The sequence below is a fragment of the Trichechus manatus genome, unplaced genomic scaffold (assembly GCF_000243295.1).
Source record: "Trichechus manatus latirostris isolate Lorelei unplaced genomic scaffold, TriManLat1.0 scaffold00027, whole genome shotgun sequence".
NCBI classification, from domain to species: domain Eukaryota; kingdom Metazoa; phylum Chordata; class Mammalia; order Sirenia; family Trichechidae; genus Trichechus; species Trichechus manatus.
The window spans coordinates 18,879,423-18,894,648 of record NW_004443963.1 but is presented as its reverse complement, the minus strand read 5'-3'; the positions used below and the strand labels follow the sequence as shown (position 1 = coordinate 18,894,648).

At 57.5% G+C, this 15,226-nt stretch overlaps 2 protein-coding genes and 1 long non-coding RNA gene across 5 annotated transcripts in view; 1 reads left to right on the top strand and 2 right to left on the bottom strand.

The window, feature by feature from the left end:
• MRTFA (myocardin related transcription factor A) overlaps positions 1–2,780 on the top strand; it is a 253,745-nt gene extending 250,965 nt beyond the window's left edge. For all 3 annotated transcript variants that reach the window (XM_012554833.2, XM_004373886.3, XM_012554832.2), the window contains one exon: positions 1,325–2,780. In XM_012554833.2, coding sequence (XP_012410287.1) covers positions 1,325–1,842 — 518 coding nt within the window. In that variant the 3' untranslated portion in view covers positions 1,843–2,780. The remainder of the gene's footprint in view (positions 1–1,324) is intronic.
• A 2,091-nt stretch (positions 2,781–4,871) lies between these two features.
• Positions 4,872–10,353, bottom strand: SGSM3 (small G protein signaling modulator 3). Its single transcript, XM_023729067.1, has 15 exons — positions 10,129–10,353; positions 9,940–10,047; positions 8,955–9,098; positions 8,436–8,631; positions 7,942–8,087; positions 7,448–7,672; positions 6,988–7,042; positions 6,711–6,838; positions 6,419–6,574; positions 6,103–6,157; positions 5,754–5,803; positions 5,446–5,598; positions 5,184–5,254; positions 5,047–5,095; positions 4,872–4,961 (listed from the first exon to the last, which is right to left on the bottom strand). Exons 1-15 carry the CDS (start codon positions 10,138–10,140, stop codon positions 4,872–4,874), a joined length of 1,638 nt encoding a protein of 545 aa, XP_023584835.1. The 5' UTR covers positions 10,141–10,353.
• Positions 10,354–11,167: 814 nt separating this feature from the next.
• LOC111820125 (uncharacterized) overlaps positions 11,168–15,226 on the bottom strand; it is a 39,123-nt gene continuing 35,064 nt past the window's right edge. Inside the window, exons 2-4 of the long non-coding RNA XR_002823665.1 lie at positions 13,824–13,945; positions 13,204–13,286; positions 11,168–12,295 (exon numbers count right to left, since the gene is read on the bottom strand). This is a non-coding gene — a long non-coding RNA (uncharacterized LOC111820125). The remainder of the gene's footprint in view (positions 12,296–13,203; positions 13,287–13,823; positions 13,946–15,226) is intronic.

Here is a 15,226-nt window from a genome sequence, read left to right as displayed (position 1 = left end):
GCAAGACGAGAAGGAAAGTCAGGTGACAGTGCCCCAAGTATCAGGTAGGACTGCAGGTGGCAGTGGGGGGGATGTGAGGGACTTGAGCAGCGTCTGGAGCAGAACCAGGGGATGACCCTGGTGACGACTGTTTGAGGGGTCAGCAGTGATCCCAGGGCTCTGGCTTCCACAGCCAGATGGGACGTGATGGCCTGTCCAGCATGAAGGGTCACAGGAAGGGACACAGTTGGAGGACAGGTCAGAGGGAAGAATTCTGGTCTGGGCAGGATCCAGCCGGTGGCGCCAGATGAGGATTGGACAGTTATCGGGACGTAATGAGCACAGCCCCTGGGGCCTGTTTAAGGGTTTGATAGGCTCGAGCATGTAACGCACAAGAACAATGCACGGAGGAAGAGTGGGCGCACCACGATTATACACTTTACAATGGAGACTTTATGCTGTGTGAGCTGTATCTCCAAAAAAAATAAAATAAAAAGATTAACCAAATTACAGTTACCTGCAAGTGTTGGTCATCCCTGAAGACAGTAAACTCAGTGCTTTGAGGACTAGGTTCCTCTTGGCCCCACTGTGTCCTCAGGATTTGGCACTGCTTCTTGCACATAGAAAGCACTCCAACTTCGATGACAGAATTGAGAGAAAGGGAGAGAGATCCAGTTATGAGGAATAGTTTAGACTAGGATGGTAGCAGTAGGAATAGAGAAGGCAGTTACTGTATTTTCTGTTTAAGATTATGCTTGTTATTGAAGCAGTGTACCCAGATACATGACTGTTGTTTGTATTCGTTTTTTAGTTTAAAAAAAAAAAAAAAAAGCAGCACCCAGTAGCTATTGTTACTCAACACCTCAGCTTGTTAAGAGGCAGATGGCGGGTCTACGTGCGTCTTGGGGTCGCACGTAGCGCGGGTGCTGCTGCGGCTGTCGGTGGGCCTTCTGAAACCTCAGCACTGGGGCTGCTCCGGGCAGTGGACGGGCTGGTCCAGAGCTCAGGAGTGGCGCGCCTGCATGTCCAGTGCCCAGATGGGGTGGAAACTATGGGAGTGATGAGGCCGCCTGGGGAGCAAAGAGGAAGTGCGAGAAGGGCGGAGGAGGCCTTGAGCTCTGGCAGATGTTTAGGGGATGACAGAGAAAGGGAGATGAGTGCTGCCTGCTCCCAAGGGGGCACTGAGAAGTGGTGGAGAGGTTGCAGGGCCACCAGGAGGAGATGCTTGGAATGGAGCTGTGGGGCCTGCAGCATCTTCGTCAAAAGGGCTCAGTGTCAGCTGGGCAGGAGAGGGAAGGAGTGAGCCTGGCCCACCTTCTGACCCTGTTATCTCCTTGGTTGGCAGAAATTCCAGCAGATTTCAAGGAGCCATCGTCCCTGTCGGGGAAGGAGAAGTCCCCCATGCCGGCAGCCTGCGCCTCCCCGCTGGCCACACAGCCCTCACCCTGCGCCGAGCTCCCGCAGACGGCGCCCCCTCCGTCAGGCTCACCCGCCCTCCCCGGGCGCCTGGAGGACTTCCTGGAGAGCAGCACAGGGCTACCCCTGTTGACGGGTGGGCATGAGGGCCCGGAGCCCCTGTCCCTCATCGACGACCTCCACAGCCAGATGCTGAGCAGCTCCGCCATCCTGGACCACCCCCCCTCGCCCATGGACACCTCGGAATTGCACTTTGCGCCTGAGCCCAGCGGCACCATGGGCCTTGACCTGGCTGACGGGCACCTGGACAGCATGGACTGGCTGGAGCTGTCGTCGGGCGGCCCCGTGCTGAACCTGGCCCCCCTCAGCACTACGGCCCCCAGCCTCTTCTCCACGGACTTCCTCGACGGCCATGACCTGCAGCTCCACTGGGACTCCTGCTTATAGCTTCTGCTATAAGAGACGGGGGTCTGGGGAGGGGCCTGGTGGTGGGTGCCCGGGGCTTTCCATGGCACGGCCCCCCTTTGGCCTGGTTCCACCTCCGTGTGGTTGTGAAGTCTTGACAATCACAGTTCCTGCTTCCCCTCCCTGGGAGGCTGAGCAGAGGGTCCCTGCGCCAGGCATTTCAGCGTGACCTTCTTTTCTGAGGTCTGAGGTGCCACTGTCTAAGGCAGGAGAGGCTGAGGTGGGTGGAGGGCTCACTCCCTGCCTTCTCTTCCCTCCCAGGGGAAAAACCAGCCTGGGCTTCTCCTTCCTGTCAGCCAACCCCAGGGCTCCCAGGCTGCCACCAGGGGGCTCCCTGCCATTTGAGTGTCTTGGACAGTGTAACCGTTTAGTGTTCAGTGGCAAAAGGTTTCTGTACAGGTGTATATACCTCTATATAATATATCAACATGCATATACACATTCTTTTGGGTGGGAGGCGGGTGCAGCTCCCTCCCATCCTGCTCTGCACATACAGATGGGCCTGGAGGCCGTGGCTGCTAGGGCTGGGCACAGGGTCACCTCAAGCTGTGACACATGGTCCTGCCCCAGCCTGGCGTGGAGTTGCCCAGGCCCACCCATCACGTGTGTTTGACATGTAGCCACCCTGCCACACCTGCTGCATCTGTCCTGCTTCCTGGCCCTGTTCCTGCCACAGTCTTCCACCCACCCATGTCCCCTCCCATTGCCCCACTGCAGCCACCATCAGTCAGTCAGCCTCAGCCCGGGACAGAAGGGCGCTGCTGGCCCAGCCCTAGTGTGGGCCAGAAACTAGGGCAGCCTCCTGCCTTGACCGTCTGGCTTGTCATTCAGGGGGGCTTAGGGATGGAGTCAGTCACCAAAACAAGTGCCGAGACAGAGTTGGGGAAGCTGTGTGAACTTTTTAAAATAAACACAAAAATACCGGCTGGCTTCAGTCCATCTTGTTGGACCTGTGCGCGGGTGGTAGTGCAGCCGGGCCACGTGTGCGCTTACTGCACCAGGCCCAGAGCTCATGCAGGCTGAGGGAGGGGCCCGCGTACAGGACTCGATGCCCCCAGGCTGTGCTCCAGGACAGGCGAGGTCCTGGCCCAACAAAAGCCAGGAGGCCCTTTCTCAAAGACAGTTTATTTACAGGCCAAGGAGCCCTCAGCCCCACCCACCCCCTTCCTGAGCAAAGACTGACAGAGGTGGCGTTCCACCTCTTCACACCGTTTTGGTTGGTGTCTGTCCTTGAGGACCCGGGCAGAGCCCTCCGCACTGAGGAGGGAACAGGCCTAGCGAGGTACCCCCTTCTGCTCCTGCCTCGTGGCCACCTGGCACTTGCCCTCCGCCAGTCACTGCCTCCAGCGATGCTCTGGGGGTCCGGGCAATGGGCCCGGGCTCTGGAGTGTCTCCTTCCCTTGACCCTCACCCCCCCTTTACCCCCCCACCCCCCAGCTTGGGGCGGCTAGGCAGCTTCAGCCCCAGTCCCAAAGCAGCCGGAGACTGGTCAGGGCAGAGCTTTCTCTTCTTGCTTGAGGGAAGGGCCCGCTTCGGTAGCCGACGGGTTGAGGGGAGGCCTGGGCCTGGCAGGGCCCCTGGAGGAAGATCGTCACCCATCTATGTCCCAGCTGAAAAGGTGGTGCTTCACCAGCATGTCCTGAACACCCTCTTTCAGGGGCTTCTTCTCCTCCTGCACACAGGGATGGCCCCTTACTCAAGGGCCTCAGGGAGCACAGAGCATGGAAGCCCAGTGTGGGAGGGGCCCTGCCCCAGGAGCCCACCTACCCGGCCCACTAGAGCCCCTCAGGGAAGCACGTGCCAAGACTACCCACCTCTCTCTTCGCAGGAAGTTCCCAGTCCTGGGAGAGGCTGAAGGCAAAGCAGCAGAGGACGCTGGAGGTGAGGAAGGTGGAGATGAGGGACTCCCTGCCCCCAGGTCAGCTCGGCCCACCCTGCCTGTTCCCGAATCCCAGGGCCGCTCCCCACCAGGGCCTGGGCCAGGCCTCACCGGAGCTCACACTTGATCTGGACCCAGCCGGGGCTGCGCAGGAAGGACCAGGGCTGGTACCACTTCTCCACGGTGGGCAGGCTGGAGCAGAGCACCTCCAGCCACAGGTGCAGGACCTGCTCACTGGGGACAGGGTGTGAGGGGGGCTGTTCCTGGACCCCTCAACTGTCCAGCAGCTCTCCTCCCCCGACAGGAAGGCCACCATCTCAGTCTTTTAGGTCTGCTCTGAGGGCCCTGTGGGCTATCCCTCCCCTCCGGGCCTGGGGCACCCTACCCAGCACCCCGATCCCAGGCCTCTCTCCAGCCAGCCCCGCCCCGCTCCTTTCACAACACTGGAGGGCGCCTCCTTGGGGCCCAGCCTCCACTGTCAGCCAAGTCTCTGTGGGAGACAGTGCTCCTCCTCACTGTCTTGCACAACATGCCCCCTGCCCCGACCCAGGGCTCCTGCATCCACCCCTCAATCCTTCACAGCTCACCCCCTCTGCCTCAGAGACAAGATGCACCCAAGGCCACTGCCACAGGGCCTTTGGCCACTGTCCTGGCCCCATCCCAGCCCTCGGCAACAGGCGTCCCTGCCAGGCACTGCCTCTCTGTCTGACGCCCCTGCCCCAGCACTGTGGACTGTCCGGCCTGTGCCAAGCTGCTCTCCTGGGGAACTCCTGCTCCTCTGCAAGCTTCCCACCCATCCGTCTGTCCCCACATTAAAGCAGCCCTCACAGGTCCCACCTCACAACGCCTGTCCCCCGCCCGGGGCAGCTCCTCACCCTGCCCCCGCTGGTTTAACAGCCTCATTTCTGGGGATACCTACATGGTCAGCTTGTGACGACACGGGCTTCCCAAACCCCCCGAGGGCCACAAAGCAACCCTGGCCTGCCCTGGGGAACCTCTGGCGTCTTGCTGACACCACTCTGCATCTGCTCCAGTGCCCGCCCTGTCGGGGCTCAGGGTGCCCGCCTTCCTCCCCCCAGGGGCTGGCTGCACAGTGCTGCCGGCTGGCCCCAGAGGATGGCAGCGCAGACACTCACTTGAGCCCCACGCAGACGAGGGAGCGGAGCTTCACATCCATCTGGGCATGCACTGCATCATGGGTCATGTTCACTGACTGCACGGCCTGGGGGCGCGGGCTGTCACTCAGGTGTCCCCCTGCCTGAGGAGGTCGAGCCTGCCCAGGGAGGCCCCGCCCATGGCCCCCTTACCCGATAAAGCAGCTCCTCTGGGGTCAGGACTTTGCCGTCTTCGTCCAACCTGAGGGAGGGAGGGCAGGCAGGACCACAGCTCCCAGTGCTGCCCCGCAAGCTGGGCCGGGCTTCCCCCAGGACGGTGTGCAGCTTACCGGTATGTCTTACAGAGCACCAGGCGGGAGTACACCGAGTTGAAGTCTCTCTCGACCTCCCGGCCCGCTGCCTGTGGGGACAGGCCATACGTCAGAGGCAGGCAGGTGCGCCCAACTAAGCAGGCATGGCCACCCACAACGTCCCCTCCTGCCAGCTCTGCAGGGCCCAGGGCAGCAAGGGCCTGGGAAGGGATGTGCAGGGACATCCAGGGCAGGAACCCTGGGAAAAGGGACAGGGACACAGGACCCAGCCCTGACTTACCTCCTCGATAAACAGCCAGGGGTGGCAGGCACCACCCAGCAGGGACGGCTTCTTCAGCCCGTGTTCAAACAAAGCCTTGAGGGCCGGGCAGAGGGTCCCCCGTACGAGGTCCGTGATGCCTTCGGTCACAGAGTCGTCCCCCGCAATGGAGTACTAGGGGGGAATGGGTCTGAGAAGTCCAGCCCCACCCTGTCCTCTCAGCCACTGCCCACAAGCTGGGACTCTTGGGACACGTTCCTGCTAGGAGGGCGGTGGGCCTTGAGGGGTCCAGGCAGGGCACCCCCCCAGGGATGGCATGCCCCCCTTACCTCTTTGCTCCGCTCATCCAGGACTTCCACAAACTTGGCTGGAAACCAGCCTGTGAGAGAAGCAGGCCCCAAGAGGAGCTGTACTGACCCCAGCCCTGCTGCAGCATCAGGGCTGAGCGGCAGAGCCATGTGGTCCCTGCAGGCCAACTGGGACAGAGGGCTCGGATCCTGCTGAGGCCAGGGGGTGTGGGCCTCCAGGAGGGGAGCGGCTCACAACACGGGAGGAGAGGGACGCATCTAAGGCTACACTCCGTCCCCTCCCCACCACACCAGATGGCTGGACGCCAGAGCGCCCGGTCCGCTATGCAGCCGCCCCCCACCCCTGCACCTCTAGAGCAGCCGCACTCACCTCGCAGGCCGTTGAGCTCCCCGACCCAGCAGTGTTCGTCCTTCTGGGAAATGATCTGCAGAGGAGACAGTGGACAGAACTCGGCTTTCTCTGGGCTGGCACCTCTCACACAATCTGATTCCCTCTCACAACTCTGCTGGCCCAGATCCCCCATTTTCCAGAAGCGGGAGCTCTCAGCAGGGAAAGGGGTAGGAGTGACTGTGGCAGGTGGCGGCGCTGATGCCTGCTCCCAACCACCAGCTCCGTGGCTGACCTGGGGTTGCAGCAGGGCAGTGTGTCGGGTTGGGGACAGTCCCTGAGCCACATCCCCACATACTGTGATGATGTCGTTCTTGCGGAAGCCCAGTTCATCGTCGTCGTGCCGCTCAAAGTCCAGCAGGGCCTTGGCGCGGCGCCGGTGGCTGCGCGAACATGCCACGTAGTTCTCATGGTCCCGCTGGTGGCTCTCCATGCTATAGTCTGGGGTCAGCTCCTGCCAGGGAGGGCCAAAGCAGTGTGGGGACAGAAAGGCCCCCCAGCCCGGACCTCGGCCCCCAGAGTGGGCCATTCACGGAAGACCTGGGGAGCACACAGCTCGCTGGGGGAACGGGCGGGTGCCCGCTACTCACCACACTACAGTTTTTGGGGTCTGTACACTGGAAATGGCGTGCCACGCGCAGGACTGCTTCCCGCAGGTCGGCCACCAGCTCCGTCTGCTTGATGTTCTTGGCCTTGAGTGCCTCCAGGTCATCCTCCCCTGGGGGGCGGTAGGGCTGTGGCGATCATGGTCCCTGCCTGGACCCTCCTTCTGCACATCCCCTGCCCTCTGAGCTGCACCCCCTGGCATGTGGGATGACAGACCACACCTGGGCCTGCACCCCACCCCCATCTGCTGCCTGTCCTCACCAAAGAGCAGGGAGGTGATACCCGACTTCCTGCGCTGGGCTCTGCGTCGAACCACCTGTGGGCAGGGAGAGCATCTCAGTGGATCCCTGGGTGCCTGGCACCAGTCGAGCTGAGGGCTTCTCAGCCCAGAAGAAGCCAACAGCTATAGTGCCCCAACGTGGCAGCCCCGGGGGCAGCGTTCACTCTTGCTGCCTCATCCACAAGGCAGGGCCTGAGGGTCACAGCGTGCAGTTGGCTCAGAGCTGGGTCTGACTCCCACCATGCCAGCTGGGGCCAGGGCACGGAGCCCCAGGAGTACTGGGCCTGCAGCCCAGTGTGGTTGCACTGGGCCCCGTGGGGCTGGAGGTGCTGAGCAGGGTGGAGTGGGGTGGCAGAGTGAGGAAGGGCCAGTCAGCTTTCACAGCCTCTCTCACATGGACTTCTCACAGTGGCCGTGGTGGCCTCCTCCCTCATGGCCCACCTGCGAGAGGTTGGTGGTGGTGCTGGTCCCCAGGAGCTGGCCCTGGTCTGCAATGAGGTAGGCCAGGTGCTTGCGGCGCTGGGTCTCCACAGCCATGTCCGTGAGGGAGCCAGCCAGCTGCATGGCCACCCCCAGCAGCAGCTCTGCATCTTCGATCTGCGATGGGATGTCCGACAGTGTGTTGAAGATGGAGGCCGAGTTCTCTGACTGAATCAGCTCCTCCTCCTGGGCCATGTGAGGACAGACAGGGGACTGTCACTGCCAGGCTGCAGCCCCCCACCCCCCCAGTGGCCCCAACGACCATCCTCAGAGACCTGCCCCTGTGGTCCCACCATTGGGGGCCTGGGACCACACCGTGCTGAAGACTGGCCAGAGCGGAGGTGTGTGGGCAAAATGGGAAGGTCTCCTCTGCCACAGGGCTTGGGGCTTAGATCCTACCACGTCCACCCAGGAGGGACAGCAGGACAGCGTCCCTGACTCGCAGGGCCAGGCACCTTGAGGCGCAGCATGCCTAGCGTGGTCTGGAACAGCACCAGGGAGCCCTCATAGAAGAACAGGTCCCAGATGCGCAGCAGTAGCCTGAGGGGCACCACGCTGGCGAAGGCCGTGAGGAACCAGTGCAGCGTGATCAAGGACAGCTCTGTGGACACAACCGCACGCGGGCTGGGACCAGAGACAGCTCGAGAGAAGGGTGGGACCAGGGACAGCCAGAGAGAAGGGCTGGGACCAGACCCTCAACCTGGGGAGGAGGTTGAGGACACCCCCAGCGCAGCAAGAGGCCTTGTCTGCTCAGACAGGAGAGGAGGACAGAGTGTCAGGGAACGTCAGAGAAGAAAATGGCAGCAAACAGTGTGCATGGCTGTGCCGCACCCAGCCAGCAGTTGCAAGGGCCTTGTCCTCTGCTGACTGTCCAGGCCCCAGGTCTTCAGAATCTGAACCCGTCTCCAGACCCCCGGCCCCTGAGAAGAGGGTGAAGCAGTCCCTGTACCAATGTCGTGTTCCTGGAGCAGCTTGTCTAGCCGAGGCAGGTACTGGACGATGAGGTGGCGCAGGACGCGCTGGTCTGTCTGGACGCCTAGTAGGGTCGTGCTGAAGTAGGAGGCAGGCAGCAGGTCCTCAACGATGGCACACATCATCCAGAAAGCATCCTCCTCCTCCAGGAACAGCAGGAGACAGGCGGCCACCTTGCCGAGGAGGGGAGGGGACAGGGCCTCTAACCAAGTTTTCATCCGAATTAGAGAGGGCACCCCCCCATGCCTCTCCGGGCAGACAGATGATACGTGGCCTTCCTCGGCTCTCTGCTTGCCCAGAGGAGCCCTGGCTGAACCTCAGCCCCCAGGCCTGTCCCCTAATCCTTACCTTGAGGGTGGCATCAGAGGAGCACCCTTCCCCTGCCCAGCATGCCCCCTGCCATGCTCACCACACCCATGTCCCCTGCCAGGCTGCATCCACAGCCGTGTTCACCATGCCCGTGCCCCTCACCCTGCTTCACGCTGGCTGTGCTCACCATGCCGGTGCCCTGGCAGTAGCCGATCTCGGGGTAGAGCCAGGCCAGGGCCCGGAGGATCCTGCGCAGGCGTGGCACCCCGATGCTGCTCACGTTGGCAAAGCAGGCGTTGCCGGGCATGGTGCGGAGCAGGTCCTTCTCTATCTGTTGGGCAGCCACACCGCATCCCACCCCACAGGCCAGTGAGACCCAGTGGCAGCCTGAGGAGGGTGTCCCTGACACCCTCTGGACTCTACTGCTGCCCTGAGACACCCGTGAGGGAGGCAAAGCCCCTGCAGGTGTCTCTCCAGGGGTGGAGATGTCTTATGCTCAAGTTACCCTCCTCCCTTCAGGACTTGATCTCAGCTAGTGTGTGGCCCACCACCACATTCACTCGAACTTTAAAATAGATTCCTGGGCCTCACGCCAGACCTTGTTATTGTTGTTGGGTGCCGCTGAGTCGATTCCGACTCACACAGAACCTATAAGACAGAGTAGAACTGCCCCACAGGGTTTCCAAGGCTGTAATCTTTACAGAAGCAGTCTGACACATCTTTCTCCCAGAGCAGCTGGTGGGCTTGAACCGCCAACCTTTCAGTTAGCAACCAAGCACTTAACCACCGCGCCACCAGGGTACTGAATGAGACTCTCTAGATGAGGCCTGGAAATATGTATTTAAAATCCTCCCTAACTGGCCTCATGTATACCCAGGTTTGGGACCCGGTCTCCTCCATGTCCTTCCACAGCACTGGTGGCCTTTGAGACAATTCTCCCTGTGGTCTACAGAGGACCCAGGAGGAAGCCAGCTTACTCCACACATGGGTGAAAGGGCTTCTCTGGCTGCGCACAGCTAACACCCTGAGGCCCAGGAGTGCGAGTGCTCTCCCGTTCACCCCTGCCAAGGAAGGGCCACCAGACCCAGGAGTGATCCCCCAGGAACCCGGCAGGCCAGCACCCCCTGCAGGCTGCTCCCCATGAACTGACCTGAGTGCAGTCCCGGCCTCACCTGCTTGGCAGCAATGGTCTCGTCGTTGGAGCTGTTCTTCACCATCTCACGGTATGACAGCTCGGAGCTGTGCTGCTTCTGCAGGGCCCCTGAGAGCCGCATCCACAGCTGGGGAGGAGCCAGCACTCAGCTTTCCTGTGACCCTGAGCCTGGCCACCTCCCCCCACTCTGGCTCCAAGGCCACCCCACCTGTGGCCTCATGCTGTGGGGGATGCCAGCCAGCACCAGGGAGCGCAGCTTCTCCGAGCGGGGCAGGGAGACTGCGATCTTGTCCCAGGTGAGGTCCCCCACGTCGTGGTTGTGGGTGAACTCCAGGTGGGCCTGCCACTTCAGTGTCTGCTGAGGCTCCTCCAACAGCGAGGAACCCAGGAGCCTGCTGGAGCTGGGGTCAGCGTCTGTGGGACACGAGGATGACACAGGGAGGAAGTGTCACATCCTTCAATGCAGCCACCATCTGGCCTCAGAGGGCTTGGGCATTAAAGCCACAGCCCAGACCCTCCCCCAAGTCCAGACTCACCTTTCTGCGCTTACCTGACGGCTCCAGTGCACACCATGCAGGCCTCCTACCTGCAACTGAACCCTCCCCTCTTGCCCCACACCTGCCCACTCCTGCGAACACCACCTCATCCTCCAATGCGCAGGCCTGAACTTGGGCATCATCTCTGGCTCTTCCATCACTTACACCCCATCCATCAGCAAACCCTGCTGGCTTTTCCTGCAGAACCTCTGGCCACTTCTGATCACCTCTCCCCTTGTCCAAGCCATCATCTGTCATTTGGATCACTCAGCCCCACTAAACGCTACTCTCCACACAGGGCGGCCCAGGCCACGTCACTGCTTAGAGGTTCTAGTGGTGCCGCCTCACTCAGATCAGAGCCAAAGGCCTACAAGGCTCCACAAATCCTCCTCTCTGTCCTCAGCTCCTGCCCCATCCTTGGCTCCCTCCACTCCAGTGACATGGCCTTCTTGCTATTCCCCACCATGCCCACCCACTTCCACCGCAGGGCCTTTGCACTGAGTATTCCCCTCCCCCAGACTCGCTCCCTCCCTCCCTCGCCTCCTTCCAGTCTCTGTTCAGATGGCTTCTTCTCCGAGAACTTTCTTTGACCACCTGACATAAAATCCCACCTCCCCTCTTCCCTAGCCCCCTAACTCTCTTCATAGCTCTTCTTGCCCCCCACATATTACAGATGTGTTTGTTGTTTACTGCCCATCTCCCCCAGTAGAATGGGAACTCCACAGGGCCAAGGCTGCCTTCTGTTTTGTCTGAGGCCCTGTGGATAGTGCAGCAAACAGTGCACAGCCCACAGCTGGCTGCCATGAGCTACCTGTGGAATGAACCAGGACAAGGCTCTCCTCTGCAACCCAGCCATCTCTGTGTGGGTTCGCCCCACAGCAAACCTCATCCTCATTCAGCCTAAAGCCAAGCCTTGTTCAAATGTCAACTTTAATGCATTTGCATACCATAAAATGCACACATTGTAAATGTACACCATGACGAGCATCAATAAACATACAAATGTATAACCCTTGTCTCCATCACAACACAGAATTGTGCTAGACAGTTCCCTTGGTCCCTCTCATCCCCAGCGTGTAACCTCCAACTATCTGCCTGCAAACTAGAAGAAAAAGGGCAATTTATGCCAGAACTGGAAATCTGAGAGACCGGAGGCTGATTGGTTTCAACCAGTTAACATGCTCTAGTCCTGATTACATCCTGGTGACAGGCTACCCTGGGTTCCGGCAGACGGCTTCCCAATAGGCCACTCTATTTATAGTAGAAAACAACGGAAACGACCCAGAGGTCCACTTATGGGAAAATGGTTATAAAACCATACGATAAACCCATTATAATGGGACATTATGCAGCCATTGAAAGCCACTGAAGTTGTACTAAAGTGATTTTAGCCAACATGGGAAAATGCCCATGGTATGTTAAGTGATACAAGAGCAATATAAAAACGTGTAAACAATAAAATCTTAGTTATGAAAAATATATATAATAGACACACACACACAACACAGCCAGATTGTCAGCAGTTATTTTCAGGTTGTGGGATTATGGGTTAATTTTGTTTTAATCTTTATACTTCTCTGTATTTTCCAGCTTCTCCACCATGAACATTATCACTCTTATTATCAGATAGAGATCAATAAAACTTATCTCAAAGCAGTCAGAGGTCCCTATACACTTGTAACAACACCGCCTTCAGATGCTGTCCAGGGGTCGTCACACTCTGGGGGTGAGAGTCATTGGCACGAGTCTTCCCCAAGGACAGCCGTCCTTACCTTCCTTGTCCACGCGGAAACCAAACTCATCGTAGTGGAACTCTGGCTGCTCCACTGAGTCTTCCTTCTAGAACCAGGATTAGGAAGAGAGTGGTCTGTTCCCTGTCTGGGCCCATGGTGGGGCTGCACAGGGCACAGGTTCTGGAACACACCACCCACACTCTGCCTGCTGGAAATCTGCCCACCTTCAAGGCTCTGATCTAAGGCACACCCGCCCTTCTATAAAGCCTTCTTTGGTCGTCCCTCAGCTACAGGGGCTGCTACCTCCTCTGAACTCTCCTAGCCTTTGCCTTGTTCTTCTCGTGGCTCAAGGCAAGAGACATGTTTTATGCATTTCTGTGTATCCCAGAAAAATGAGCAGAGTGCCTTGAAAATAGGGAACATGTAAAAATATCTGTAGATGAGTATAGTCACTTAATGTGTTAACACAGTCCTGACATGTGAGCCCTGAGAGGACGCACTCCCCTCCCAATCACAGCATGTGACCTGGGGAGATGGGTGCAGGATAAGACTTAAAGATAACGTGCTGTCATCTGAGCATATAGCTCAAATCCTTTTTGGAATAGTTTATTTTCCTCCAATTATAAAATTCTAAAATAAATTTTAATTATACAAGTACCAGTAAGGCTAAAGTTCCCTTTGGTTTATTGTTTTATATAAAGAAATGGGGCTAATTATGTTTGCAGTGGTAGTGTCCGAGAAGAGACTAGGGGCAGCCTAGTCTGGGTAATACTTCCTTCAGGAGAAAGTGTTTCTGAGAGGAACTTTGGCGAACAGTAATACTTTTCCTCCAACCTCACGACTCTAGGAATCATTAGGTACTTGGTGCCACAACGCCATCTCTGGTGGTGGCCCTTGCCCCTGTGTGAACATGGCGGAGTGCACCACCACTCCTGGGAACCTGCAGCGGCGGGTCCCCTTCAGTGCCACAGCCTGGGAGCATGGCGGGTGAGTCTGGTAGGTGAACTGCCCTACCTGTGTGCACTTGGCCAGGATCTCCTGGGGCCGTATGCTCGGGGTCAGCGCTGAGAAGGGGCCACCAGCAGGTGTGTGGCTTCCTAGAATCCAAGATGAACAGGCACAGGAGAACAATCAAGAAAAGGTAGAGCATTCAGAAACAAAATTCAAGTCAGAATACTCCCTCTCGCCCCAAGTTCCAGTATTAAAGGACTGGACCATGGAAGCAGGATGGGCAGAGAGAGGGGAAGAAACCTCCCAGACACCGACAACTCTGTGGGGAAAGGAAAAGAAAAAGGGGCATGCTACAGAACATGACCAGACTTCATCTCCTTCCCTTTTCCTCCACTCCCATTAAATCCTCAACAAAGAGTGAGGATTTGCAGGATGGAGGGAAGAGGGCAGAGATTCAGGAATACAGGAGTGCTGAGCTGGGAAAGATGCTTTAGTCACCTTCCCAGGCAACCAAGTTTTCCTCCTCTTTCTCCGTCTCTTTTATTTGGATGGTCTATTCAACCAGCAAAGGTATCAAACTAGCAGGTTCCATCCACTTGGTGGGTCCTCCTGGGTAAGAGCCTCCCCTGCCCCCACCCTCTCACCCCACAGTGTCTGGGGGCCTCGACGCCATCTGCTTCTACCTGACATTGTGTTGAGAGGCAGGGCAAGGCTCAGCAGTCCCAGGCCTGGCAGTTTTACTCTCCTAATAGCTTAGAGCTATGAAGGCTCCTCAGGCATCATCTGGTTCAGAAACGTCATCTGCCTGTTAGGGGAGCACAGAGGAAAGTTACTCCAAGGCACCCCTCCCCTGGGAGTCCCACCGGTAACTGGCTTTTGCTGGCCCAGATGCAGTGGGGAGGGAGGCAAGTCCCAGCTGCTGTTCAGCAAGGGACGGGAGACAGCACACTTAAATGTTCAGTCACAATGAACCAAAGGGGAGTACCTGCCAAGCCCCCAATTCACTAAGGACAGAGCCATACAGACCTCCTGATGCCCAATGCTTAAGCAAATGTTTCTTTAAAAAGCAAAAACACACCAAAAAACTGCCACCACCGAAACCTCTGTGAATAAGTTTCCCTGAGCCGGAGTCTTTGAGGAATCATTTAGAACACAACTTACTTCTGAGTAAGTCCTCCACCTACCTCGTGCACAGGCACTGTATCCTTTTAAAGCACCATCACTCCGCAGTCTGTGCGCCACGCGTTCACTAGTCTCAGCTGGGAAACTATGCTAGAAACGGCAATCTAAATCTCTCTTCCCGCTGCTTAAACCACTGCCCTCTCCTTTTATGTCCTCTAAAAAAATAAGGATTCAACGCTAAAAAGGACGAGTAATCCAATTAAAAATGGACAAAATATTTGAACTGCAATTTCTCCAAAGAAGAGATACAAACGGCCAAAAACACAGGAAAAGATGCTCAACGTCGTTAGCTATTGCTGTGTGCCGAGTCAACTCTGAATCATAGCGACGCTATAGGACAGAGTATAACTGCCCCATAGGGTTTCCAAGGCTGTAATCTTTACGGAAACCGACTGCCACATCTTTTGCCCACAGAGCATGTAGTGAGTTTGAACCCCTAACCTTTCTGTTAGCAGCTGAGCTTTTAACCACTGCACCACCAGGGCTCTTTCATTAGCCATTAAAACCCAAACCCACTGCCATCAAGTCAATTCTGACTCATAGACCCTACAACCATTAGGCATTAAAACCCTCTGCCCCCTCCCAACAAAAAAAAAAGCCCTGGCCTGGATGGCTTCACTGGAGAATTCTATAAAACTTTCAGAGAAGAGATAACACCACTTCTACCAAAGGTATTTCAGAGCATAGAAAAGGATGGAATACTCCCAAACTCATTCTATGAGGCCAGCATAACCCTGATACCAAAACCAGGTAAAGACACGACAAAAAAAGAAAATTACAGGCCAATATCCCTCATGAACATTGGACGCAAAAATCCTCAACAAAATTCTAGCCAATAGAATTCAGCAACATATCAAAAAAATAATTCACCATGATCAAGTGGGATTTATACCAGGTATGCAGG